This window comes from Penicillium subrubescens, assembly GCF_028828155.1.
Source record: "Penicillium subrubescens strain IBT 31985 chromosome Unknown utg000002l_segment0_segment0, whole genome shotgun sequence".
Classification (NCBI taxonomy): Eukaryota; Fungi; Ascomycota; class Eurotiomycetes; order Eurotiales; family Aspergillaceae; genus Penicillium; species Penicillium subrubescens.
The window spans coordinates 5,239,384-5,263,971 of record NW_026643152.1 but is presented as its reverse complement, the minus strand read 5'-3'; the positions used below and the strand labels follow the sequence as shown (position 1 = coordinate 5,263,971).

Genomic DNA, 24,588 nt, shown 5'->3' with positions numbered 1-24,588 from the left:
TCGGCCTCGGCTGCCCCATCTCATGCTGCCCCTGTCCAGAACGCTGACTCGCATATCCATCCGCAACAGGTCGTGGTGCATGTGCAGTCGCAGAGGCAGCCTTTGCACGATCTGATTTCTTCTTCTTGCTGATGAGGAAGGGAAGGAGGAGGCACATTATTGAGTTTCTTGTGTGCGAGGGTTTGTTGGTCAAGATCAGAATGTTGAGACGGGGTGTTATCGTAATGGAATATTTAGGTGAAAGTTATGAGGGAGGAATTGACATCAATGCTCAGAGTCGGTAATGAAGAATTGAAAATAGAATAATACATTTGAAGAGAAAAGATGAAGACGGACAAAAGAAGCATACAGCCCTTTTATATCCACCCACTACCTACGTACGTCGATTCCTCTCGTCAGATCCCATCCATCAAAATAATCCAAAAAAATAAAGATCGCATCTCAAGCCCCTATTTACCACGACTCAGCCTTAACCTCGATTCCAAATGCTTAGCAACCTCATCAGCGCTACTCCAATCAAAAAGCGCGATTCGAAAATGAAATCATAGATAGCAGTGTACAAAACTCGGTCTAACCTAATCGGGTAATGACTTCGGTGCAATCTGACGAAGATCCACACCATGTACATGTGGTGTCAGCCGCAGAGGTGGGTTCTTGACGGGTCTAAAAAGGTATTCTATGCGATTGAGGTAGGTCAGTTGAAGATTTTACTGTTTGTGGTTAGAGGGGAGCCCTGGTTGTGGTTGTAGGTTTAGTACTATCTCCGGGCAGACACAGAAACTCTCCTTACGGACGTAAGAAGAGAATAGGTCATGCTAGTACTACTAGATCGCACAATGAATAGCTCGGATGAACTGTGAGCTATTCAATCGCCGATTTCATAAAGGTCTATCTATGTGTTGCTCGTAATATCTTGTTATAGCTAGATAGTCGGCCTAGAAAACTATACACTGTACCAAGTAGATAAGCCTAGATCTTATACTTCAGTTTTTAAGTGACTCCAGCTATCTTAAATGATTGGAAGTCAATCCTAAATGTAATAGGTCCCTATGTACATCCAATCCTATTACCAGCTACTATCTACAAGAATACACCTCGATCCAATCAAAAATCATTCATAAACAAAAACCAAGTCTAAACACACACTATTTATCCCCTATTAAGTCCTCGCAACCCCCTCCAAAACCCTCTTCTCCATAGCCTCAAACCCCTCAACCGCCTTCCCATACAACTCAAACACACCCTCCTGATACCCCTCCGCAATCTTCTCCACAAACTCCTCCTCCCTCCAGCGCTCCCCAATCAAATTCTCAAACGTCTGACCCTCAGCCCGTTCAATACCCCAAACAGCCTTATAAGCCGCACCAAGCGCGCACGCATTATCGCCAATATCAAGCTTGAACACGCCCTCTGCGCCGCCGAGGATTTCACCCGCAATCTTCGCGATGGCTTTGTTTTTGGACCCGCCGCCGACGAGATACACGCGGCGCGGTTGGGGTGGGAGGTTACCGCCGGGGCTTTGGGTGAGGCCGCGCGAGCGAAGGCGGAGGGAGAGCATTTGGCTTTCGATAATGGCGCGGGCTTCGTCTTGGGGTGTTTTCCAGGTGGAGGTTGTTTCGGTTAGGGAACCTGTGGTTGGGTTGTATGTGAAGCGCCATTGGCCGGCGTGGAGGTTGGGGACGATTTCGGGGCGGGGGAAGAAAAGGCCTAGTTTCATGGCGTCTGTGGGGGATGTTTGGCCCATTGGTGGTGTGGAGAGGGCTTTTTCGTCGAAGTTGGACCATGGATTGGTGGGTGTGTCGTTTAGACTGTCGTTGATTGCGTCGCGGACGTGTTCACGGGCCAGACCACCGTTCTTGTAGCAGAGCATGAACATGTATAGACCGGCCGTGGTCGGGTGGTTGAAGAAGTGGGTGGCCGGGTCGGGCATGTAGTTGGGTGTGGACATGAGGAAGGTCGTTGATGTACCCAGGGATACCATGGCGTCGGATGGGCGCAGTGGTAGTGCGAGGATGGTTGCTGGGTTATCGCCTGTGGCGGGGATGACGGTGCAGTCTGCGCTGAAGCCGTAGCGCTGTTGGTAGTACCGGTGGACTTGGCCCAGGTGTAGTCCTCCGTCTTCATAGACCTTGCCTAGCTTCTTCTTTAGATCTTCGACGTCGAACTTGCCAGAGCACAGCTTGAGGATTTGTTCGTCGTAGGCGCCCTGCTTGATATTCCACAGGTTCATACCGCATACGTCGGAGATATCAAAGGGTGCGACATGGCCCAGGAAGAGGGAAGCCATGAAGGAAGAGACCAGCGAGATTCTCGCCGTCTTCTGATACACTTCTGGATATTTCCTCGTGAATCGAAGGATCTGAGGACCTGTGAATCTCTAATCACAATATTAGCACAACCAATTGCCCAGAATAAGAAAGTAACCTCTTACATGATGAGCTTTGCTCCCCGTCGCCTGAGCCAACTCCTCCGGACTCCCCAGCGCCGCATCAAACTCATCACACTCCTTCTGCGTACTCGAATCCTGCCAATTAGGACTAAACGGATGCGAAAAAGCACCCGGCAACTGCTCCTCCAACGACCTCTTCGCATCAAGACTCTGCAACAGCCCCTCCGCCTCCGCACTCCAATAAACACTACCGTGCTGCTGTCCCGCCCCGCTAATACCCTTCACCCGGCTAAAGTCCAGCCCTTGCTTGCGCAGACTCTCCAACACGGTATCCATCGCCTGCAGCCACAGCGCGACCGGGGCGAAGACTTCATGCTCTGCTTCATTGGTCATTACGCCCTTTTTGATCAGGAAGCCGGTGGAGTCGGCATCGAAGTCGAATTTGGCAATGTATTCGACTTTGAGCTCGGAGTTGACGACTAGACCTTTGAGTTGTTGGGTTGAGAGGTCGAACCCGATGTAGAGAGGGGATTGGGATGCCATTGCGGGGTGAGGGAGTCAGAACGGGGTCGTGACAACCTGGCGAGGGAGTTGTAGTAGGAGGAGTAGGAGCTACTCGTAGCTCGGTAGGTACGAAGGAGTGTCTCGAACAAGCGTGGTAAATGACCAATTGATCCCACAATTCTCTCTGCGGGGGTCAGTCGGTCGTAGTTATATACTCAACTTCAGGGCGGGGCACAGAAGAAAATAAAAAAAGGAAGAATTCCAGAGTTTATCCAGCTCGGGAAAAAAGAAACTGGACAAGCGCAGGATATCCGCGAAGGGGGAAAATGGGCAGGATGAGTCCGCGATGATGTAAACGGGTCGCCGCGGGGTTCCACTTGCTCTGGACTTCTGGAGGGGATCATCATTCCTGTTGGATGCAGGACACACCGAGAGACATCTTTCGTTAAGATCATGTGGTCAGTATCGTGATATCCATACTTATCACTAGTAGTACTGCTAGGGGCCCGCGATTAACCTTTCTAAAGATTCCCCATGCATGAATTTAGTCAGTGGCCCTCGTCTAGAACGTAAACCGGGTAAATTGGATCTTTGGAGGGGAAAGTCTGCTAAATTACTCTGTAGAATTACCCTAGTGGTTGCGGCCCCACTTTGGACTCGAGCCAGAACCGTGGGGTATGTAGAGTTGTAGCTAGAGTTAGGTATAGACGTGATTACTGTAGATTACTTAAACCTGATTCGGTATTTAGATAAGCTTCAAGGAAACTCCTTCGCTATAGGAGTTTAAATTTATCAAGGTAACAGACGTAGTGGACGATCAATACAACCCTACAGCCTTTCAAGAATAGCTTATTTGTACTTGACTTACGATAGAAGACAACTAGAGTAAAAAGTGTTATCGGACATGTGTATTCCTGACTCTGCTAGTGTATCTTTCTATATCCACGCGTCGATCTATACACAGTACAGTATCTCGTTCGCTGAATATCGCCCTGACAAGCGACAAGGGTTGAGGGTGTATGGGGGGTATCATTGCAGCTCCAACTGCCAATCAAGAGCATCTGAACAAAGGTAATCCATCTTTTTCTTTCCTTTCTTCAGTCTTTCCAAAACGAAGTCTATTGCTTCTTCCGAGAAACAGGATCCTCATGGCTGTGATCATGATCATGATTGTGATTGTAATTGTGAGACCCGGGTGCAACACCATTACCATTGCCATTGCTCTCGGGCTCCGGGTTGGCCCCCGTGTCCTGGGAAACAAATTCCTCGGAGAAAGTGAGTTCTTCCTGCTCGGCAGGAATAAAGCGAATCTTGACGCGCTTCACACCGCGGACCTTCTCGCCAACGGTTTTGCGGACGGCTTCCTCGACTACCCGGGATCGGGTAATGGCCCACGCGCCCGGCACGGCCAATTCAATGTCCATGAGATAGTTTTGTCCTGACTTCATGCCTTGGACATCACGGACGATGACCTGCTCGCCGTCCTCGAGGGCCTTCAAGGCCTTGGTGGCGGCATTCTGCACTGTCGTCTTGATATCATTGTCCACGGCGGTATCTGCCAGTTCCAAGAGCGAGGTGACGGTGTTGCCCCAGCCGGCCTTGATGACCATTAGGGAAATCAGGAGACCGCCCACCGGGTCCAGCCAGGTGGCATCTTGGAAGACGTAGCTCCCACCGATGGTGAACAGAGCAACGATACTTGTGAGGGAATCAACGCGGTGATGGACGGCATTGGAGGCAAGGACAGACGACTTGCGCTCTTTGGCAACCTTCATAGCTGTTGAATGGTTAGTAAAACATGGAATTGGTTTGGTTTGGTCCTCGGTACTTGAATCATCACGCGACAATGGGGTAGTAACTTACTTGCATGGTACAACCACTCCTTAATCACGATCGAACCCGCCGCTAGCCAGGCCGCATGAATGCTTGGACCCAACACCTCGATACCATGGCTATGTGAATGCCCATGTCCATGTCCAAGGATCCCCGAGTGCGCCAGCGTTTCAGCCAGGCCGGGGTAACACTGCGCCAGCAGAACCTGGCCCGCATTGAGACCCATGAAAACACCACCACAAAGCAGCAGACCACTCACTCCCAGCGCACCAATGCTTTCCACCTTGCCGTATCCGTTCGGAAACCGGTCACTAGGAGGCTTCAGCGACCATGCGACAGTCCCCAGGGTCAAAAAGTCGGAGACCAGGTCGGTGAGCGCGTGATAGGCATCGGCGATGAGAGCTTGGGAATGAAAAACATAACCACCGATAAACTTGCCAATGGCCATGCATAGGTTGGCGAGAAGACCTATACGTGTAATGCGTACACCAGCATCGTTCTTGTTGGTCGAAGTCAGGTATACATTATCGTGGTGATGGTGGTGGTGGTGGGAATGGCCATGGTGGCCGTGACCCCTAGTTTGCGTCATGGGGAGAGTTAAGAGAGCGCGACGGGAGAAACGGGATCGACCATGGGATAGCCCGAGGGCAGGACAGGCTTTTAATAAAGGAGCGGAGGAGGTCAGGACACGGGAGGAAGCTCGAAAGTAGGGGAGACGATTGGAGCGACAGGAAATTCCGAGGATGGAGGAGTGGAGGGAAGGACGAAGCCCGCACCGCAGGGGCTGCGTCAGCGGCATCACGGCCGCCTGTCTGGACTAGACTGACTAGTAGTTAATTGGAGGCACGCGAGCACGAACACGAGTGGACAAGGTGTTCTCTTCGGGCTGTGTGTCCATGGCCCTCGAACTAGAGAAGTTTAAAAGAAGAAATTATTGGGGGAGGGAGATGTTCAAGGTAAAAAGGAAACTAGGAAGTCATTCGATAGTCCGATCATGTAATCCGGCCGGGGCATCTGGATTCCCAGTGCGCTGATGTTCTTCAACTATCCAATCGTGAGTTGGTGATTACAATCATTACAAAAGCTGGATGATTTTCTTAAGTGCCAGCAATTTCTAATACTACAATAGTATAGGGCTCAAGAATAAGATAGTTCATTATATTTCTTTTTACTTTTTTTCTACTTTTTTCTGCACAATTTACCTCATACCCTGTTCTTTGTTTTAAGCTCATTACGAATCAGGGCCAATCTGCAGCATCATCGCCGGAACAAGGACCGGCCAAGACCAACTGTTACGCAATCCGCCCCGAAAAAAGAGGAGCCCAAGAGATACCAACAGTGATCAAGATTAACCAAGAGAGACCCGGAGTCTCCGCCGCTCTTGATTGCCAAGCCTTCAGAGTCCCTGGGATCCCTACAAGGCTACACACTTAATACACTACCCCCTCATCTTCCCCTCCCGAGGATGCGTCCTCAATGACGACGCCTGCAATTCGAATCCCCTTCACGGGCCCATTACCTCCAGCCATTATCGTCCCCCAATCCGCCAGGAGCATTGCGGGGGCGATCGACGCCGTCAGCGCCTTCTTCACAGCGCCACCATCCCTCCATCTCCGGGGCATCGACGTCGGTAGGAATACCCAGACCGTCCTCCTGACCGGTGCAGGTATCTCCGTCGCATCAGGTCTGTCCGACTACCGCGGCGACCAGGGCACCTATCGCCGAAACAAGTCCTACCGGCCTATCTATTTCCACGAATTCACGACCCGTCATGAGTCGCGCAAGCGATACTGGGCGCGCAGTTTTGTCGGGTGGCCGGGGCTCGTGAAAGCGACGCCCAATTCTACACATTGGGCGATTCGTGATCTCGGGGCGAAGGGGTATATCAGTTCTGTTGTGACGCAGAATGTGGACTCTTTTCATTCCCTGGCTCATCCGGAACTGTCTACGCTGGAACTACATGGGTATTTGCGGTCTGTGGTCTGTACGAGCTGTCGCAATCGGTTCTCGAGGCAGGAGTTTCAGAATTCATTGGAGAGGTTGAACCCGGCGTGGGCGGAATTTTTGGCTCGCATGGTTGACGCTGGTGCTCTTGATACTGATAATCCAGAAGAGCAACGAAGGAAGGGATTGAAACTTAATCCTGATGGTGATGTCGACCTTGCCGAAGCTCCATACTCGACCTTTCGATATCCATCATGTTCAACTTGTTTGGAGAAACCTCCTATTTTGAAAGACGGTAGACGGGGGTATGTCGAGGTCGAACCCGATGGAGCATGGCTGCCAACCTCGACTGCTGGTATTCTGAAGCCAGCGGTGACCATGTTTGGTGAGAATATTGATCCAGCGGTTAAGATTGCGGCGGATGAGGCCATTGACGATGCCGGGCGCTTGCTGGTGCTGGGCAGTAGTCTGGCCACCTACTCCGCCTGGCGGCTCGTAGAACGAGCATATAAACGAGGCATGCCTATCGGTATTATCAATGTTGGGGGCGTGCGCAATGAAGCCATGCTCTTTGGCCAAGTGGGCTCGGGCCTTGAAGGGAGCAACTTTGGTACTCATGTTCGCTGCAGCCATCCCGCCCAGGCCATTCTCCCGACCGTGGTCTCGGGCCTATCCATGAATCATTTGTAACAGTCCATAAAATAATCACTAGATGTAAACCAGTACATACACCTAAGGAATATACACGAAGCAAATCTCATCTCTCATTTGGAGTGGAAATCATTAAATCGCAGAACTAAAATTCATCATGTCCTATTCCTACCCAACACCAGCCAGACTCTAATCTTCTCAAGTACATAAGCGGAATGACCGTAACTTTCCCGGCCCACTTCCTACGCGCGGGGCTCCTCCTTCATCAGCATGGAGCGTCTCAGAGATTCTGCAGCTCTCCCTTTAAAGTCCGCTTCAACACTGGTCTCCCCGGGCTCCTTTCTCTTCAATCCCAATTCCGCTAAACCCTCGGGGGTGCCCGTTTCCCGACCTCCTCACCGTCGCAATATGGACAAATCTCAGCAACCTAGTTCCTTCCAGCAGCTGGAAAAGGTATGATCGTCCTGGAAGCACCGCTCCCTGGTGGATTACAAGATACTGACTAGACTGGCTTGAACTTCCAGCTCGGAGAAGGCACTTATGCCACTGTACGTCGTTATCATCGCCGCTCCGCCCTCTCAGCGGTGGCTTCGCTGCTTCTCTCCCATCGGGCCGCTCTGCGCCTATCCCCCCGCCTTCACTCGTTCACCGCTGATAACAGGATGATTACAGGTCTTCAAAGGGCGCAATCGCCAGACAGGCGAGATGGTCGCGCTAAAGGAGATCCATCTAGACTCCGAAGAAGGCACACCATCAACCGCAATCCGCGAAATCTCCCTGATGAAGGAGCTCAAGCACGAGAGCATCGTCTCCCTGTACGACGTGATCCATACCGAGAACAAGCTCATGCTCGTCTTCGAGTTCATGGACCGCGATCTCAAGCGGTACATGGATACCCGCGGTGACCGGGGCCAACTCGACCCCGCCACCATCAAGTCATTCATGCACCAACTGCTCAAGGGCATCGCCTTCTGCCACGAGAACCGCGTCCTCCACCGTGACCTCAAGCCGCAGAACCTCCTCATCAACAAAAAGGGCCAACTCAAGCTAGGCGATTTCGGTCTCGCCCGCGCCTTCGGTATCCCCGTCAACACCTTCTCCAACGAAGTCGTCACCCTCTGGTACCGCGCCCCCGACGTCCTCCTCGGCTCCCGCACCTACAACACCAGCATCGACATCTGGTCCGCCGGCTGCATCATGGCCGAGATGTACACCGGCCGTCCATTGTTCCCGGGAACCACCAATGAGGACCAACTGGTGAAAATCTTCCGGCTCATGGGAACGCCCTCCGAGCGTTCTTGGCCTGGCATCTCGCAGCTCCCGGATTACAAGCCCACCTTCCATGTTTATGCGACACAGGATCTGGGCGTACTCCTGCCGCAGATTGATCCCCTGGGTTTGGACTTGTTGAACCGTATGCTCCAGCTGCGTCCGGAGATGCGTATTAGTGCCGCCGATGCCCTCCAGCATCCCTGGTTCCATGATCTACCCCAGGTCCAGGCTCAGTTGCAGCAGCAGCAGCAACAGCAGCAGATGGCTGGTGGATATGGAGGTATGGTCCCGCCTCAATCGGCGTACTAGATGGGAGGTGAATGGGGTTGATGGGGTTGTTTCCAGTTTTGGAGCTGGTTAGCCGCGATTATTTGGGAAATTGCGCATAACGAGATGATGAGCTCGATTTAGATAAATTTGGAGAATGGGAGGATTCGGCGTTTTCTTTTTACACTTTTTCCCCCGATGATGGGTGTTTACTTTTTGGTTTTCTCTGCATATTCGATTCGAAATTCTGCGTTGCCTTCCATTTTCTTGTTTTTCGAGTTCCCTTTTTGGACTTTCACATAGTCGAATCCTGATATGCAAGATTATGGTGTGTGAGTTACTTGTCTGCTGGCAATTGTGTTATGTGGACTTTGTGTGCATTACCTTTGCCTCGATGGCAGAAATGTTGAAATCTTTTTCTTGACGGAGTCGATGAGAACATCCATTTGGAGATGTAGATGTAGATGGAGGCATGTCGATTAGTAGATAAGAGAGAATGGGTGTAACAGGATGTAGAAAAGATACCCTAGGCAAGCCCATATATTTGCAATGGATATCTTGTGTACTACTCATGGATCTATATACCAGGAAAGCCTGTGGAAGCTGTAGGTCGGATCACCATTCAAACCAAGCTGGTACATCAAAGACTTAGAACCCTCGCACCAAACCCCAAGAAAAACAAATAAGCTCCCTCCACGAATAGAACCCCGGATCTCCACTTCCCCATACAAACATCCCAGCGTGCTCACTCTGTACTTTCCATTTCCCCGCCGGCATCCCGAAGGGCTTCATCTGGGCAACACCCCAACAGATGATATAGCTATACAACAACACCCTCATTTTAAATACTTCAAAAAAGAGATAATTAGATTTTACTGATTTAGCTAATCGAAATCATATAAGTAAATAAAAAATCAAAAAAAGATAACTGCAGAATTCAATCTGTCTTCCCACCCGCTGCCCGCGGAGCTCCACAGAAGCTTCACGGCACACTAACCAGACAGCCGGCCACCGAATTGTTCAGAATCGGCTACCAGAGCAGCTTCGCGAGACCTTTCGGACCGCTAGGTTGACGGCGAGGAGAGTTGGAATTCTGGGGTTGGAGGCAAATATACGCTCTATTAGGGACTGCATTTGCTAAGGTCATTGGGTTTCTATCGCTATGAATAGTTGTTCTATACATGGTAGTGGTTGGTTGAGAGGTGTAGATACTATAAATTCATGTATTATTATAGAGGACAATGTATTTCAGTAGATTCAAATCAGTTAAACTTGATTCTCCTCCTATCTGCCCTAGTACCCTAAAGTATACAACCATACTCACTCTCCCTATTCTATCCTACTCTCCCTATTCTATCCTACTCTCCCTATTCTATCCTACTCTCCCTATTCTATCCTACTCTCCCTATTCTATCCTACCCTCCCAGTGTGATGAATAAACCTTCCCTCAACCCCCGAAACAATCCCATACCGATATCGTAGATTCCGAAACCACCCCTGCCTAGGTAAACTCATGCGGGGGTATCGGGGGATCTCCCACCATTGATTGGTGCATTTAGACATCCCAGTACCCCGCGAGTCTTTCTTATGTGGATATACGGAGTAAAAAGGGGTGGCGGTGAAAATACCACGCTTGTGCGTGGCTTTTGGAGGGAGAATCGTGGTCTTTCTACCTAATTGTATGCGCTTTAAGAACCACCCGAATTGTGCCTCCGGAGCGGACAAGGGGATACTTTTTAATAAGATCACCTACAAAGATTCACTTCACTATCATTAGTATATAGTTGAATTTAAGAGCATAATGGTCAAGGTGGCGCGCCGTTCGCATCAGCCAATGGATCAAAATTGGCGACACATCCAAGCCGCATCTCAGTCAGCTCTCGACAATTAGCACAGAGTGGTCGTACATTTTGCCAAACACTGCCGGACAAGTTATCCTCGTAATATGCGGGAAGAACTCCTTGGCGTTGAAGCGCAATTCCATGAACTGCAGCGGGATTTCCGCCGTGCCTATCTAGTGGTTAAATCAAATTTTCGTATTATAGAGTATCGTAATAGACTGGAACACTGACTTACTGGGATATATGAACGAATGGGTATGTCTCAGCACAATTTCCGAAACGAATGAGCGTGTTATTTTCTCTTTGCTCAGGACAGTTCGTCATTGTGTTGCCGCTCTCCATCATAGCAGCATCGTTGATCAGGGAGAATCGCCCTTTCCAAATCACCTTATTCTACGGTCCAGTGATGCTGTGGTAGGGACGGAAACCTTTCAAAGAGGCGCCAAGAAAGAATGTACCTTTACTAGGCCTATACACTATCCATGTGCAATTATACATCGTCGGAACAGATGTCGCAAGAGCACTACACCACTTAGTATACATTGCTGTTAGTGGGAGGTAGAAAATGCGTTTTGTAGCCCTGCTCGGTGCAACTCCAATAACGGAGAGAAAAAGGCCGAGTATGTCGAAGAGACCCTAGTAGGGGACTTTATCGTGCTAAAGCGGGTCTAGCAGGAATTTGGAAGCCCTCGATGGATTGCGAGGGTCCTATTCGAGGTTCCAGCGCCGCTTGATTATTTGATCAGGCTCTAAGCTAGGCGACGCGAAATCACTGCTATTTGGAGGACTAGAAACCAGCAAACAATTAGATTTGAATCTGTAGTATATATAAGACAATGTATTTCTTATACCACAGCATTTCAATCTGCTTCAAAATTCCCCAGAGCGATAGCAATCGACAATCTTGAATATCATATAGATGTCCATTATCGACCACATGGTGAAGGAAACCGAACATCTACCATTCCAATGGTCAGCATCGACTCTATACAGCGGAAACATACAACTTCAGCAGCATCGTATAGTGATTCACTTACCTGCTGGCGATCATAAGTATAAGCCCTTCTCAAGTTAAGAATCTCGTTAAAAGCATCCAGAACTTGTTCTGACGCTAGTGCCGCTGCCATAATCATAAGCAGAATATAGTGTGTTTGCTGAGAATTCTCATTAAGAAGCTGGTAGTGAAGTTGAATTGTTCGTAACAACATTGCAACGAGGCAGGTATAGTATGCTTAATTTCACCACCCTGCTCTTTCCTCCCGGAAGGAACCACCGTCGAACAGGCCGCATTCAAGTAATATCATATTTTTTCAATTTTTGAAACCGCCCGTATAGCAGCTATTTGAAAATACGAAGCTTTGTTGGTTGCTTATATTAAAAACATGGAGAATCAGTATGGCCTCGTACGGGCCTAAGGGAGGGGAGGCGCTCGATGAGGTCCGAAGAGGGTGTAGTTTAAGAGGAATCCTAAATATATGCCTGTAACGAGGGAGACTATCTAAATATGATTAGGATCTAACTGAATAATATTATAAGGGTATTTTGTCTTGACAGGTTAATGAATTAATTGAAGTTAACGGCGATAAAAGCAGCGAGACACTTTTTGTGTCAGGGAGTATGATATCCTAATTAGTGACGTTGATGCCTAAGATAAATCGCACACCTTGATTGTAAGGTGTGGAGGCTTGGGGAGTTCAGTCCACTTGCTGCTCATCTGATTGATTGCCACAATAGCATGGTGGCCATAATAGTTTTGTTTTTCATTTTTGCATCTATGCACGTGGTCGCGGTTCGGCTTAGCAGAAACTACTCACAATTACATCAGACCTGCGCTTAACCCCGGTGATCCTTTCACCAACTGACAATCCTGACAAGCGGGCTCCTGGAACTCTGTCCACTGTTGCAATAATGCCTCCCTCCAGAATCTCTACTCCACCTTCTGTGGCGGTCTCGCCTGTCAAGTCACCTACGAAAACCTCCGCTCCGCCACCAGTAAGTATAGGCTAACTCCCTCTTGTTTTGGTCATGTCGCCTAAGGATGCCCAGTTTACCGTTCCCCCTGGCTGGACCTCGAACCCATCGAGTCCTTATTATCAGGAAGAGTGGATAGGCGCCAACTCCGAAGGTCAACTAATTGCTCGAGCATATGGTCTCCAACCAGGACAGCCAGTTATGGAGGATAATAACGGGTGGCACACAATTTTCCTGTCTAGCAATAAGTTCTATCTTTGGGGGCGGATGAACGACGAAGTCGAAGAATTTGTGTCTCAAGATATCCGCGAGATCGCTTCTTTGATTTCCCACTCGGGGCTTAAAAAGCTAGCCAGGAAGCCTCTTATTTAACTTCTGTCTTGAATATACGACTCAGATCACGAGGGTAACACCCTAACTAATATTTTTGTTTCTGACCGATAGATTGCGCTAGAGAGCTCGAAGGCTCACACAGGGCCGCCTGTTTGCGTTGGCGATATGAGGGTTAGCGGAGCTCAGTGATCCAGATCAATGGAAAAAATGCCTCACTGGCAAGGCGCACACGAGGAACGGAGAGAAAGAAAGAGTAGAAGGGGTGAAAGCAGTTAAAAGTTGAAACGGCGATGAACGCGTTTTTATAGAAACACGCACGACGATAGTAATGCGCCGATAGGCGCTAAACCCGAATAGACACGCTTAACTCCTTTGCGTAATTCACTGGCACCGGATTATTACGGAGTACACCATCTTTGCAGGAGGGATCGCCCGCTCGTTCTCGTACGTCTCGTGTCCGTGTCGGATGACTCGGTCCTAAAGCTTTCGGGGCTTGTGGGAATAGGACTAGAGAACCTAAAGAGCTGGCCGATTGACGGTATGGACTAATAGGGCTGGGAGTATCCTTGTTCGTTTGTGATAGCGTCGAGGCGCGCCTAATTTCATGAAACCTAATATGATTCATTGAACCTAGGTTAAATGGAGTGGTGGATGGAGGGAGTAATTAATAGATGGTCTGAGCCTGCGTATCGTGTCGTGTCGTCTTGTTAGTTTATTTCTTTCCTTTTTCTCCCTCTTCACTGCCAAGGCTATTAGAAGTGGACACTCATGCTATTATTTGCTCCCAGGTCGTCATTCTAATTCTCTTCAACGACTTTATAACAATCCTGTCCAGCATCTTCCCTGCCAAGAACCCCTCATCGACAGTCCTATTCGATTCAGGCCGATCCCACGGGGAAGCTATTCAACTACCAAGCTCATTGGCCATCCCAGCCCAGCTACCCTTGGAATATCAACGGGACCGACCCATCGGATGCCCCCCGGATCATCCAGGAAGAACACGAGCGGTTCGTCACCACTGGGTAAAACGGATAATTCCAAGTGGCAACCTCCGACAGCGGCGCTCCCAAACTCTACTTCATCGACTTCATCCCAACCCCCCTCTATCCGAACGAACCGGCGGGGAACAGACAATCACCGAGCTTGATGCTGCCCACATCAACGAAATACGATAGCATGATAGCATCATCGGCAATAGCATGACTGGATATGAGATTCGCAAAAAGAAGTAAACCATGACGCATGAGAATCGGGATACGAGATAAATCACCATGCCGCCGTCTCAGGAACAATTATTGGCGATCTCCGTCACGGAGCGCGTTTGCTCGACCGTCTCGCTGGTTGGCACATTCGTGATTGTCGCGACTTTCATCGGGTCGCGCTCGTTTCGAAAGCCGATTAATCGTCTTGTGTTTTATGCTTCTTGGGGCAATATCATGGCTAATATAGCCACGTTGATTTCGCAGTCGGGGATCCATGCTGGCGTGGGGAGTCCGCTGTGTCAGTTTCAGGCTTTTTTGATTCAATGGTAAGTATTTTGACATTATCTTGTTATTATTGACTTGGATTGCTACTGTACTTTTTGAAAGGTATTCTCTAACTCCTCGTATAGGTTCATGCCAGCAGATGCCCTGTGGACATTCGCAATGGCCTGCAACGTCTACTTAACCTTCTTCCACACGTACAACGCTGACCAATTGCGCCGGCTGGAATGGAAGTATGTAGTCGGCTGTTACGGTTTACCATTTATCCCGGCTTTTGTGTACTTTTTCATCCACACGCCGGCACGTGGTCGAGTATATGGTTCAGCAATTGTAAGACTACTCCTCTTCAACAATCCTACATTCTATCCTACTAACCCTCCATCCCCCCACAGCTATGGTGCTGGGTGTCCCTAAAATGGGACTTCCTCCGAATCGCCCTCTTCTACGGCCCCGTCTGGTTCGTCATCTCCCTCACATTCGCCATCTACCTCCGCGCCGGCTCATCCATATACCAAAAACGACGAGAACTCCGAGCTCTGAGCGGCCTCGAGACCCTCGATACGGAATTAGCCATAGCCCGCGACTTGCCTCACGTCCGTCTCGCCGGGATTCAGGTAACCAGTGAAATTGCCTGCTCTACGCCACAACGCTGTTCTGTAGCCGTTCCAGACGTCGATGTTGATATCGATGTCCCGAGACCCGCGCGGAGTTTCTCGTCCTCGAACATTTCCCCGTACTCTGTTACTATTGAGGGTGGCATGATTGATCCGATTACTATGTATCAGAATTCGGAAGAGCAACTCTCGTCTATTCACGCCTCGGGCTCGAGGAAAAATTCTAGTTTACTTCACTCGGAGATGTCCATGTCCATGTCGCTGAGAACGTGTCGGTCTGACGGTGTGGAGACGTATGAGACGTACTCACAGCGACGCGGGATGAAGAGGGAGGCGACCTCGGCTGTGTGGGCTTATACCAAGTATGCGATGCTGTTTTTTATTGCGCTGCTTGTGACGTGGGTACGTTTTCTCTCTTGGGCAATATCGGCTCAATATTCATACGGGCGTAGCAAGCTGACATGGTTTTTTGGATAGGTTCCCTCCACGGTTAATAGAGTATACGCCTTTGCTCGACCTAACGAATTCTCTTTTGGGTTAAATTACACATCAAGTTTTGTACTGCCGTTGCAGGGGTTTTGGAATAGTTTGATTTACGTGTCGATTTCTTGGCCGGCGTTTAGGACGCTTTGGAGGGATATGCGATTCAGGCCGCGGGGTTTACAAAAGTTGAACTCGTAAAAGTATCGTCAAATTATAATTCATTAATATAGAATCATCCATCGCCCTGTCGTCCTAAATTATGGTGATTTTCCATTTTCTCGTACACATAACTCAGGCCGTTGAAAAAGTGGGGCCATACAAGCAATATCTAAATCACGTGACAATCGCGTCGCGCTCCAAGCTATCGAGAGTATCTCATTCTCTAAAGCCTCCAAATTCCCCAAAACCCCAAAACAAACACTCCCTATCTCACCGTCTAATTACACACTCGCCATAAACCCCCTCCAACTCACAAATCCCACGCGCACAACACCACCATGGCAGGCCCCAATTCCCACCCACCACCAACCGACCACCCCGCGCCCGGTCTCCGCGCCTCACGCCTCCACCAAGTCTTCGACCAAGCGCTCGCGCGCACACTCCGGGCAAACTCCTACGCCAATTTCGCCGGTTGTTTCCCGACGCCAGCGCGACATGTCCCGGCTAGTTTGGAGAGTGTGTGGAGACAGTTGAATGCGAAGTTGGAGGAGAGTGCTAAGGCGGAATTTGAGGAGATTATTGAGGAGAGAGATGCTGTGAGGCATTTGAATGATTTGGATAGGTTGGTTAGTGAGGCGAAGGTGCGGAGGGAGAAGGGGAAGGGGAAGGAGGAGGAGGATGGGGGTGGGCCGGGGTCTGGGAATGCGTATGTTGTTCTTGGTTGAGTTGTTGAATTTGGAGATCTGTTTCGTGGCTAACGATTTTGGTCGCGTTGGACAGGCTGCATACCCTTGGTGCGGAGGAGCTGTATAGGGCTCATTTGACGCCGTACCTGCAGGAAGCGCAGGCGACCCTGAATGGCAAACTTGGGGAAACACATGCGCAGAATGCAGAGTTGGCGCAGACAGTACAGGCGCAGAGGCGGGAGATTGAGAAACTTCTTGCGCACCTCGAGTCTGTCGTTACGGATATCGAGGGTGCTGCGACGGCGGCTACGGAATTCAGCAAGGAACATCATATTCGTCAGGACGCGATTCAAATGGACCGGGAAGTTAACGCCCACCCGGGCGTGTAAGAGATGGCTGTTATTGTTCTTTCTACAGTTTCCCAGCTCTGATTTTTGTCCTGCTTGTCCGATCATGAGATCAGAGCGCTCATGTCGGTGCCTTCTACCATCCCGTCCTCCACCATATCCTGGGCCACCGCGATCAACTGATCCATGGACTTTGCCTTGATTTGATCCAGCTTGGTTCTCTGGCCCTCCAGCGCAGCAGCAATGGCCTCCTTGAACGATCCATCGCGTTCTGCCTCGGTCTCTCCATCCCGGCGAGCTAGTGCTGCTGCTCCGCGGTAGTATGTTTGCGCATTACGCAGGAGCGTGGCCCCATGCTGCGCCGCCACGGAGTGGTTCCAGGGTGCCCGACCCAGTCGCCAGCGCTGCATCTCTGCGTCGCCACGTGCGAGATGGATCTTGGGCAAGTTGTCAGCGCTTGGCAGCTTCGAGGCGGCTGTCAACGAGTCCAGCGCGGTCGAGAGTGCTTGCCATCGCACAGAACAGCAGAACGTGAAAGTTTCCGCATCATCAGCCGGGGGTAGATCTGCGAAAGCTCCGTTCAGCGAGGTCAGTGCCTCCGCTTTGCTGCACAGTCCCTCTGGGTCATTCGATACGTCAAGCTCGGGCCCGAACGCACGTCCGACCTCTTGCTGGTATGTCCGAGCATCAGTGTGGCCGCCCCGGTAGAGGACGTCGTGTAGTGCGCAAATGAACTTTGCCCGCGCCAGCCCTGCTTCATACTGTCTATCCGATCCCTCGACATAAGCCGGCAGCCGAGTCTCGACCAGTTCAGATGAATACTCCTGTACCCATCCCACACCGCCAGCACCAGGGTTGAACGTCAACAAATTGCACAGCGCCGTCAATGTATCCAACTGCGCTACGGCCGAGTCGACAAGGGTATTCTTCGTCACTGGCTCAACGATAGCAGCCCACCGCTCCTGCGGTTCACTATCCGCGGACTCGCTCTCGGCCACCTGCGGCTCCGCTGACGGGACCGCGGGCTCTGACTCTGGTTCCTCGTCCATCTCTCCAGACTCCATCTGCATAATCTGCTCCTCCATCTCAGTGAACTTCATCTCCTGCAGCGCCAGGCATCGCTGGAACAACTCGACCGCTTCCTGCAAATAGGTGCTCGCCTGGATGAGCTGCTCTTCGCTCGGATGCTTTGACTCTGTCAGGGCCTCGGCCAGGCTGTTCAGTACCTGTCCGCTATTGAACAAGGCGTCTGCATTATCTTGTTCCAGGTACAGCGCATCCCGATGCGACTGCAGCGCTACTTCCAGGATTTCCGCATGTGGAGCAGGCAGTTGTGCTGCTAGCTTGGGGTGTTGGGTGATTTCGTATTGGACACGAGCTCTGGCGGTAATGTTAGCGGGAGATCTCGCAATGCATATAGATCGGAGGAATAATAGAGATATGCTTTGCTTGTAATCAAACACAATCTCCACCTCCTCCTCTCTATTTGAATTTCATCGACGTACTTGTTGTAAGCTAGGTCAAAAGCAGCAGGATGTTTCTGCAACCCTTCATCATAATTGGCAATCGCCTTCATAAAAAACCGCATCGATTTGGCCGCATCTCCAGCGCGCCATTTCTCGCCGGCTTCTTCTAGCTCGACGCCCGCTGTTTAGGGTAGTTGTAATCATTAGCTTGAGGACATGGAGAAGACTTTCGGTGGGGTTAGCTGCGTACCTGCGAGATAGTCATCGGCTGTTACGGGCAGCTGCTATACATTCAGTCAGTTTCCGAATTCAAGCTGTCGGGGCATTGTCGTGTGGTCAGTGTGGTGGGATATGTATGTACCTGCTTCGCATTCTTTTTCTTGGCCTTTGATTCCTTGAGGAAAGCCTTTGGTCTTGGCATGATGGTGGTGGGGTGGCTATACCCAGGGCGATCTGGATCTGGATCTGGATTTCGTCACTTGGGAGCTTGGTCGTGGTGTTCAGAGAGGGGTGTAGTTCGTTTAGACTCTGTCGTTAGTGTACGAAGTGGTTGGTTGGAGTGGTGAGAGGGAATGGAGAGTTTGATGATGTTGTCCGAGCACGGAGATGGCGAATGAGAGGGAACTGTTCGGAGGAGTAGCTCCACGGATGATGGGATGATGGGATGATGGTTGATAGCTTTTTTTTTCCCTATGCCAAGCCTCGGGCTGGAGCTGCTGCGTTAAGTTTGGGGTACATCACCACACCCCGCTATACTTGTATCATAGAGTACTTACACGTTAGTTTAATAGGTTTTGAGTGGCGAGAAGGCATTGAATTTCGTAGCCGCTCTGCATGATGTGTCGATAGATAATGACAGCTCCGTGGTGACTATGCTTTTTAGCTTCAGGACTGATCTATTACTTCGTATGTAGCCATCGAAGTTACGAATGACATCCCCTCTGGTAGTAGTAGTACTAGATGATTACCGATTATGAAGTACAGTACATACATCCAACATACTATACTTACTATAATAGCAGGATTTACCTCCTCCCCCGACCGGTCGGATTAATCTAATTCTACGCAAACCCCATCCTGGCTGATCCCACGTGGCAAAATCCACTCTGTCAGACTCTTTTTATTCATACTTCCTCGGTTCGGATACTTCGTCAAGACGATGTAATATGGTAAATCATGGACATGATTCTTGAGAGATGTGATATAACTTAACTCGCTGAATGTAGATGAAGCTTCTTGTTCTCCATCATCAGATACATAGAAATAATCCAAAGCATAGATCATATTATGCCATCCATAGATCATCTGCATCAGTCCTTCGTAAGTTCGTACGGATTTCTTTTCTTTTTGCCCCTCTCATCATCGTCACTTCCAGACCGACTATCCAACCAGCACCCGCCACCTGCAGAAGATCGTCTCCCTTCTGGTTCTCACTCCAGCAGATGCCTTTTCTTCCGAATCCCCTCCTTTGCATCTGATTTCTTCCTCAGTTTCCTCCTCTTCTAACCTCCTTTCCCCACCACCACCACCACGACCCACTTCCGCCGCTCCGGTCCTCCTAAGTCGTCGGAGTCTCATCCAGAAACCATCTTGCCCGTGGCTGCACATCGTGTTTCAAACTCATCTTTCTTGTGCCCACTTCTTTCCTCCCTTTTCCACCTTTTGCGCATTGGCCTGTTACAATAACAAGCCTATCCCGACCCACAGATTGACTACCCGCGAGTGTTGTACGTGACGATCCCCTTACCCGATAATGCGGCCTTGGCTCAGCCCAGAGAGACGATCCCTGCTAATCTGCCCACCTCCCAGCGAAAAAACCCAACTCCCCATCGATCCGGCTCCAGACCACCCAGCACCTCAAATAGTCGCGGTCTCCCTCCCTACTGCAGACATGGCCCGCCATCCGTCTCTTGACTCCGAGCGACCCATCATGTCAAACTCGGTGCGCATTTCTAGCCCCCTTTACCCCTCTCGCAAACATCATCTCTTCCTTCCTGAGCACCCCCTTTCGGCGCAAAATGACTACCTTGGGATGACATCAATGCTAACCTAATTCATTTTAGAACCGCAACTCGAAGCGCTTCTCTACTATCAGCGGCAGCCCTTCGCTCGCCAACTCCGAACGCACCGTCGGCAGTCTACCCAGCGGAGACCCCAGGGTCGCCGACATCCATCACCTCGGCGATGGCCTGGAGCGCTTGGAGAACAAGCCCCTGCAGGCACAGCGCTTTGTGCCCACCGCAGAGAAGACCGACAACCTGAACAAACTGGCTCTCGGCGCCAAGGTGGAGCGTGCACTAGGACGAAGAATGACCAGCCAGGACGCCGTCATGCGCAAGCCAGTCCTGAGCGAGAAGGCCGCAGCTGCTGCGACCAGTTCGTAACCGACTAAGGTCAGGGAAAAGGTTCTCTCTTTCTCGCTTCGTCTCATTGCGCACTCTGGTTGATCTCATACACATCTATGGCATTCTGACCACCCACAGCTTTCCGCTACGTAAAAGCGTGTGGGTAGTCAGTACTATAGCCATTCGGCAGCTAATGTTGGTGTCGATTTTTCTTCATTCAACCCGCTCTATACTCTCTCTTTTCCTTCCAGCGAAGCTTTTCGCTAGGAAGAAATCGTCTACGATCGCTGTTTCCTTTCTCCTTTTCATTGTCGAACCCTCTCACGTCCGATACCATATCATCTATCATACCCCCTTTTCCTTCATTGACCTTGCTCCTTGGCGTTATCTAAACCTGCTATGAAATTTGCATGACTCCTTTGGTTCTTCGTTTTTCATCCTGTCTAGTATATGTCGTCTTTCCCTGGATCCTGTCGCTTTGAGTGTTGGTTCCTCCATATATGGGCATATATTATGAATGCTACCTCGTATTAGATTGTTTGTCTGTGGTGCAAGAGCGTAATGTATTGCCTGTATCGAAAATCGAAAGTGTTGCCTGACTAAGGCTGCGATTGTTTGCCTTGCGATGATTGACACGACCTAATCGGGCGATATCAACGTTGACGATTTTCTGGCCAAACAAACTTCTCCTTCTTCCTCCTTTCTCTTTTCTCCTCTTTCCTTCTTCTCCTACTCAACTCATCGAGTCTCACCAACTCTGACAAAATTGCTTTTGTCTCCATCTTCCCCGTAAGTCACCAATCAACCGTTCACTTCACTCTTCACTCCTCATCACCGATGTCATCGGATCATCGCCTTTGATCCTCCCTTTCTGCCGAGCGGTGAGTCCCATGCCAAGCCCACGCGAAACCCGCACGGAGTCTTTGCAGTTCGAAAGCCAGTCGCTTTTTCCTCGAAGGCGAATTTCCCCCCCCACAGCTTCGTTTCTGTCTCTTCTGCTCCCCTTCTTCTGTTCTTCTCATCCCCGGTTAATTCTCAACCCCATCATCTTCTCCATCCTCTCAGTCTCGCGCCCTGCTGCCCGTCTCCCCTCTTCCCGGTCTATCCCGCACAAGAGTCATTTTTCCCTCCTCTGTTTCCCACCTCTCATAACCTATACTTCCCGCATTACTCTCCGCATCATCGAAGAGTTGTCCTCGTTTTCCTTTTTCCTCCCACCACCTTCTTCCTTTCTTCCTTTCCTTTCGTGCCTTTCAATTGATTGCATTGGTGCTTGGTCCATTTCGCATTTGTAAGTGCGCCGCCAGGCCCACTCCACCTTACCTTTCCCATCAACTGCCGGGGCGGTCGTGCTTTTGCAAAGAAGTGAACCTCAGTGGAGGGTGTGCGATATCAAGACTGACTCGATCTCCAGGTTCAGCGAGCGGAAGAAAAAAACACAGATTCTCTTTTAGATCTCTCATCTGCACAGATTCTGATCTCCCGGTTTAGAAGCTTCGCTCAGATAGCTCCTCTCGGCTGATCCTTCGACGGTCCACACGGCTACTTTAATCTTCGATCCCATCCTCTCTTCTTTTCCCTCCCCGAATATCATATCACCTCCGCTCGAATCCAAAATGGCCGATATGACCCAGGTCCCCATCAACGGCAACTATGCCGCCCAGCATGGCTTCCCCGATGCCTTCAACCCCGCCCACGCTGCCATGAACACTGCCGCCAACTTCCAGCCCGCTCAGTCCTCCACCCCTACCAGTGCCACTCCCAGCACTGATCAGCAAAAGAACGAGATTACCAAGGATGAGGTCGGCTGGTTCTTTGTCGAGCAGTACTATACCACCATGAGCCGCAACCCCGACAAGCTGCACCTCTTCTACTCCAAGCGGTCCCAGCTTGTCTTTGGCACTGAGGCCGAGTCTGTGCCCGTTGCCATCGGTACCAAGGTGAGTCAATCCCACTTTCAGCCCAAAATTTACACCCGATGTAGATGTGAGGACATGCAATGACCAATTCTAACGTGAATTTCTTCTGCGCAGGCTATCAATGACAAGATCAAGGCCCTTGACTTCCAGGACTGCAAGGTTCGCGTTCTGAACGTCGACTCCCAGGCCTCCTTCGACAACATCCTCGTCTCCGTCATTGGCGAGATCTCCAACAAGTCCGAGCCCTCTCGCAAGTTCACCCAGACTTTCGTTCTGGCTGAGCAGCCCAATGGCTACTACGTTCTCAACGACATCTTCCGCTACCTCGTCGAGGAGGTTGAGGAGGATGAGAGCGTCACCGAGGAGGTTACCCCGTCGGTCACTGAGTCTGCTGAGGTCGTTGAGACTGCCCCTGCTGTCGAGGAGGCTCAGGTCACCGATGAGGCCGTTGCCTCCAAGGTTGATGAGAAGCTGGAGGAGGTCAATGGCGAGACCGAGCAGCCCGAGGAGGTTGCCCCTAAGACCAACGGTGCTCCCGTCGAAGAGGTTGATGAGGCCCCTGTGCCCGTTGTCGAGCCCGAGGCTCTGAAGGAGGAGAAGCCCCAGGCTCCCGAGCCTTCCCCTGCTCCCGAGCAGAAGGAGGTCCCCGCTGAGAAGAAGACTGCTGCCCCCGCGGCTCCCGTTGCAGCTCCCGCTGCCCCTATCCCTGCTGTCCCCAAGACCTGGGCCAGCATTGCCTCCAAGGTCGGTGCTGCCAAGGCCGCTGCCGCTGCTGCTGCCGCCCCGGCTGCCCCTGCTGCTACTACTCCTGCTGTTCCCGCTCCTACTCCCGCTGCTGCTGCCCCTAAGGCTGCTGCCGCTCCCGCCCCTACTACTGACTCGGCTGCCACTACTCCTCGTGCGGCTGTTACTCCTGCTCCCGCCGAGAAGGATGCTGCCTCCACCGATGGTGCTGGCTGGCAAACCGCCGGTGCTGACCACAAGAAGACCCAGTCTCGCGCTGGCGAGGACCAGGTCGTTCAGGGTTATATGAAGAACGTTAATGAGAAGGTGGACGCTGGTCTTCTTAAGCAGACTTTGACCCGCTTCGGCAAGCTCAAGTACTTCGATGTCAACCGTCCCAAGGTTCGTTTAACAACTCCTTCCCTTGTGTTTCAGATCAATGTCTAACTTGTTGCTTTTCAGAACGCTGCCTTCGTTGAGTTCGCCGAGCCTTCCGGCTACGCTGCCGCTGTTGCTGCCAACCCCCACCAGATTGGCACTGAGCAGATCATCCTTGAGGAGCGCCGTCCCCGCCCCAACACCTTCGGCAATGGTTACCCTGCTGGTCGTGGCCGCGGTGGCCGTGATGGCCGTGGTGGTAGCCAGGGTCGTGGAGGTTTCCAGCGTGATGGCCGTGGTGGCTTCCCTCCCCGCGGTGGTCGCGGTGGAAATGCGGCTCCCAAGCCCCGCACCGGTGCCCCTGCTGCTTAAGCTCTCTTTCACCATTTTCAGATAAAATTACCTCCAGGCGGAGATGGTCGATGCCCACGCCGGAGCTCGGATAATGACGTGAGGTTTCAACTCCAGCTCAAGCTTCCAGTTTCAAGCTTGTGAGCCAGCTTGAGAAGAACCAGCTCGAATTTTCTTCTCCGGCACCTCGACACGTCTCCGATCATGACTCTCCCCCGTACACTTTCGATGGAAGCATTTTCCAGCAATTTGTATTACTCCGGATTTTTGATAATGCTTTTTCCTTTTTGATCTCTCTGTCTCTTTTCCTTTTCCCCCTCATAATGACATGTGTTATGTGACTTCCCCTCCACCACCCCCTTTTCTTCCTGTCTCTCGTCACAGTGCATATTAGCGGTTGGGTCACGGGTTGGCTGGAAAAGTTGTGTCTTTCTTTCCCTTCCCTCTCTGGGCACTTTGTCCTTTTTGCGTCGATTTTTGTGTTTCTTGCTCTTTTTGTCCTTTCGTGTGGGCTTCCACCCGGCTTAACTACGGTTTACCATTTCTTTGTATTTTTGTTTTTATTTTCTTGGTGGTGATGGCCAGGCTTTCGTGTTTCCCCAGTTTCACGAATGCTATGCCCTATATT

The 24,588-nt window shown here is 50.8% G+C and overlaps 12 protein-coding genes across 12 annotated transcripts; 7 read left to right on the top strand and 5 right to left on the bottom strand.

The window, feature by feature from the left end:
- Positions 1-1,159: 1,159 nt before the first annotated feature.
- On the bottom strand, positions 1,160-2,932 carry N7473_003236 (xylulokinase; the record flags this gene model as incomplete). The annotated part of the gene is made up of 2 exons (XM_057149176.1): positions 1,160-2,377; positions 2,432-2,932. 2 exons carry the CDS (start codon positions 2,930-2,932, stop codon positions 1,160-1,162), a joined length of 1,719 nt encoding a protein of 572 aa, XP_057012830.1.
- A 1,079-nt stretch (positions 2,933-4,011) lies between these two features.
- N7473_003235 (cation diffusion facilitator family transporter) lies at positions 4,012-5,315 on the bottom strand (the record flags this gene model as incomplete). Its single annotated transcript, XM_057149175.1, has 2 exons — positions 4,012-4,670; positions 4,757-5,315. 2 exons carry the CDS (start codon positions 5,313-5,315, stop codon positions 4,012-4,014), a joined length of 1,218 nt encoding a protein of 405 aa, XP_057012829.1.
- Positions 5,316-6,202: 887 nt separating this feature from the next.
- N7473_003234 (putative SIR2 family histone deacetylase) lies at positions 6,203-7,360 on the top strand (the record flags this gene model as incomplete). The annotated part of the gene is made up of 1 exon (XM_057149174.1): positions 6,203-7,360. One exon carries the CDS (start codon positions 6,203-6,205, stop codon positions 7,358-7,360), a length of 1,158 nt encoding a protein of 385 aa, XP_057012828.1.
- Positions 7,361-7,591: 231 nt separating this feature from the next.
- Positions 7,592-8,902, top strand: N7473_003233 (cyclin-dependent serine/threonine-protein kinase phoA; the record flags this gene model as incomplete). The annotated part of the gene is made up of 3 exons (XM_057149173.1): positions 7,592-7,774; positions 7,846-7,869; positions 7,994-8,902. The coding sequence occupies 3 exons, from the start codon at positions 7,592-7,594 to the stop codon at positions 8,900-8,902; spliced, it is 1,116 nt and encodes a 371-aa protein (XP_057012827.1).
- A 1,763-nt stretch (positions 8,903-10,665) lies between these two features.
- Positions 10,666-11,244, bottom strand: N7473_003232 (uncharacterized protein; the record flags this gene model as incomplete). The annotated part of the gene is made up of 3 exons (XM_057149172.1): positions 10,666-10,870; positions 10,937-11,094; positions 11,179-11,244. The coding sequence occupies 3 exons, from the start codon at positions 11,242-11,244 to the stop codon at positions 10,666-10,668; spliced, it is 429 nt and encodes a 142-aa protein (XP_057012826.1).
- Positions 11,245-11,409: 165 nt separating this feature from the next.
- N7473_003231 (uncharacterized protein) lies at positions 11,410-11,828 on the bottom strand (the record flags this gene model as incomplete). The annotated part of the gene is made up of 3 exons (XM_057149171.1): positions 11,410-11,488; positions 11,553-11,659; positions 11,739-11,828. The coding sequence occupies 3 exons, from the start codon at positions 11,826-11,828 to the stop codon at positions 11,410-11,412; spliced, it is 276 nt and encodes a 91-aa protein (XP_057012825.1).
- An 898-nt stretch (positions 11,829-12,726) lies between these two features.
- Positions 12,727-13,044, top strand: N7473_003230 (uncharacterized protein; the record flags this gene model as incomplete). The annotated part of the gene is made up of 1 exon (XM_057149170.1): positions 12,727-13,044. One exon carries the CDS (start codon positions 12,727-12,729, stop codon positions 13,042-13,044), a length of 318 nt encoding a protein of 105 aa, XP_057012824.1.
- Positions 13,045-14,276: 1,232 nt separating this feature from the next.
- Positions 14,277-15,784, top strand: N7473_003229 (putative cAMP receptor-like protein; the record flags this gene model as incomplete). Its single annotated transcript, XM_057149169.1, has 4 exons — positions 14,277-14,533; positions 14,618-14,819; positions 14,882-15,505; positions 15,581-15,784. The coding sequence occupies 4 exons, from the start codon at positions 14,277-14,279 to the stop codon at positions 15,782-15,784; spliced, it is 1,287 nt and encodes a 428-aa protein (XP_057012823.1).
- A 299-nt stretch (positions 15,785-16,083) lies between these two features.
- N7473_003228 (PMF1/NNF1 family protein) lies at positions 16,084-16,820 on the top strand (the record flags this gene model as incomplete). The annotated part of the gene is made up of 2 exons (XM_057149168.1): positions 16,084-16,451; positions 16,526-16,820. The coding sequence occupies 2 exons, from the start codon at positions 16,084-16,086 to the stop codon at positions 16,818-16,820; spliced, it is 663 nt and encodes a 220-aa protein (XP_057012822.1).
- Positions 16,821-16,882: 62 nt separating this feature from the next.
- N7473_003227 (uncharacterized protein) lies at positions 16,883-18,665 on the bottom strand (the record flags this gene model as incomplete). Its single annotated transcript, XM_057149167.1, has 4 exons — positions 16,883-18,158; positions 18,284-18,425; positions 18,495-18,528; positions 18,606-18,665. 4 exons carry the CDS (start codon positions 18,663-18,665, stop codon positions 16,883-16,885), a joined length of 1,512 nt encoding a protein of 503 aa, XP_057012821.1.
- A 1,332-nt stretch (positions 18,666-19,997) lies between these two features.
- On the top strand, positions 19,998-20,628 carry N7473_003226 (uncharacterized protein; the record flags this gene model as incomplete). Its single annotated transcript, XM_057149166.1, has 2 exons — positions 19,998-20,186; positions 20,308-20,628. 2 exons carry the CDS (start codon positions 19,998-20,000, stop codon positions 20,626-20,628), a joined length of 510 nt encoding a protein of 169 aa, XP_057012820.1.
- Positions 20,629-22,205: 1,577 nt separating this feature from the next.
- On the top strand, positions 22,206-23,981 carry N7473_003225 (NTF2 and RRM domain protein; the record flags this gene model as incomplete). The annotated part of the gene is made up of 3 exons (XM_057149165.1): positions 22,206-22,529; positions 22,623-23,633; positions 23,694-23,981. The coding sequence occupies 3 exons, from the start codon at positions 22,206-22,208 to the stop codon at positions 23,979-23,981; spliced, it is 1,623 nt and encodes a 540-aa protein (XP_057012819.1).
- Between the last annotated feature and the right edge of the window lie 607 nt (positions 23,982-24,588).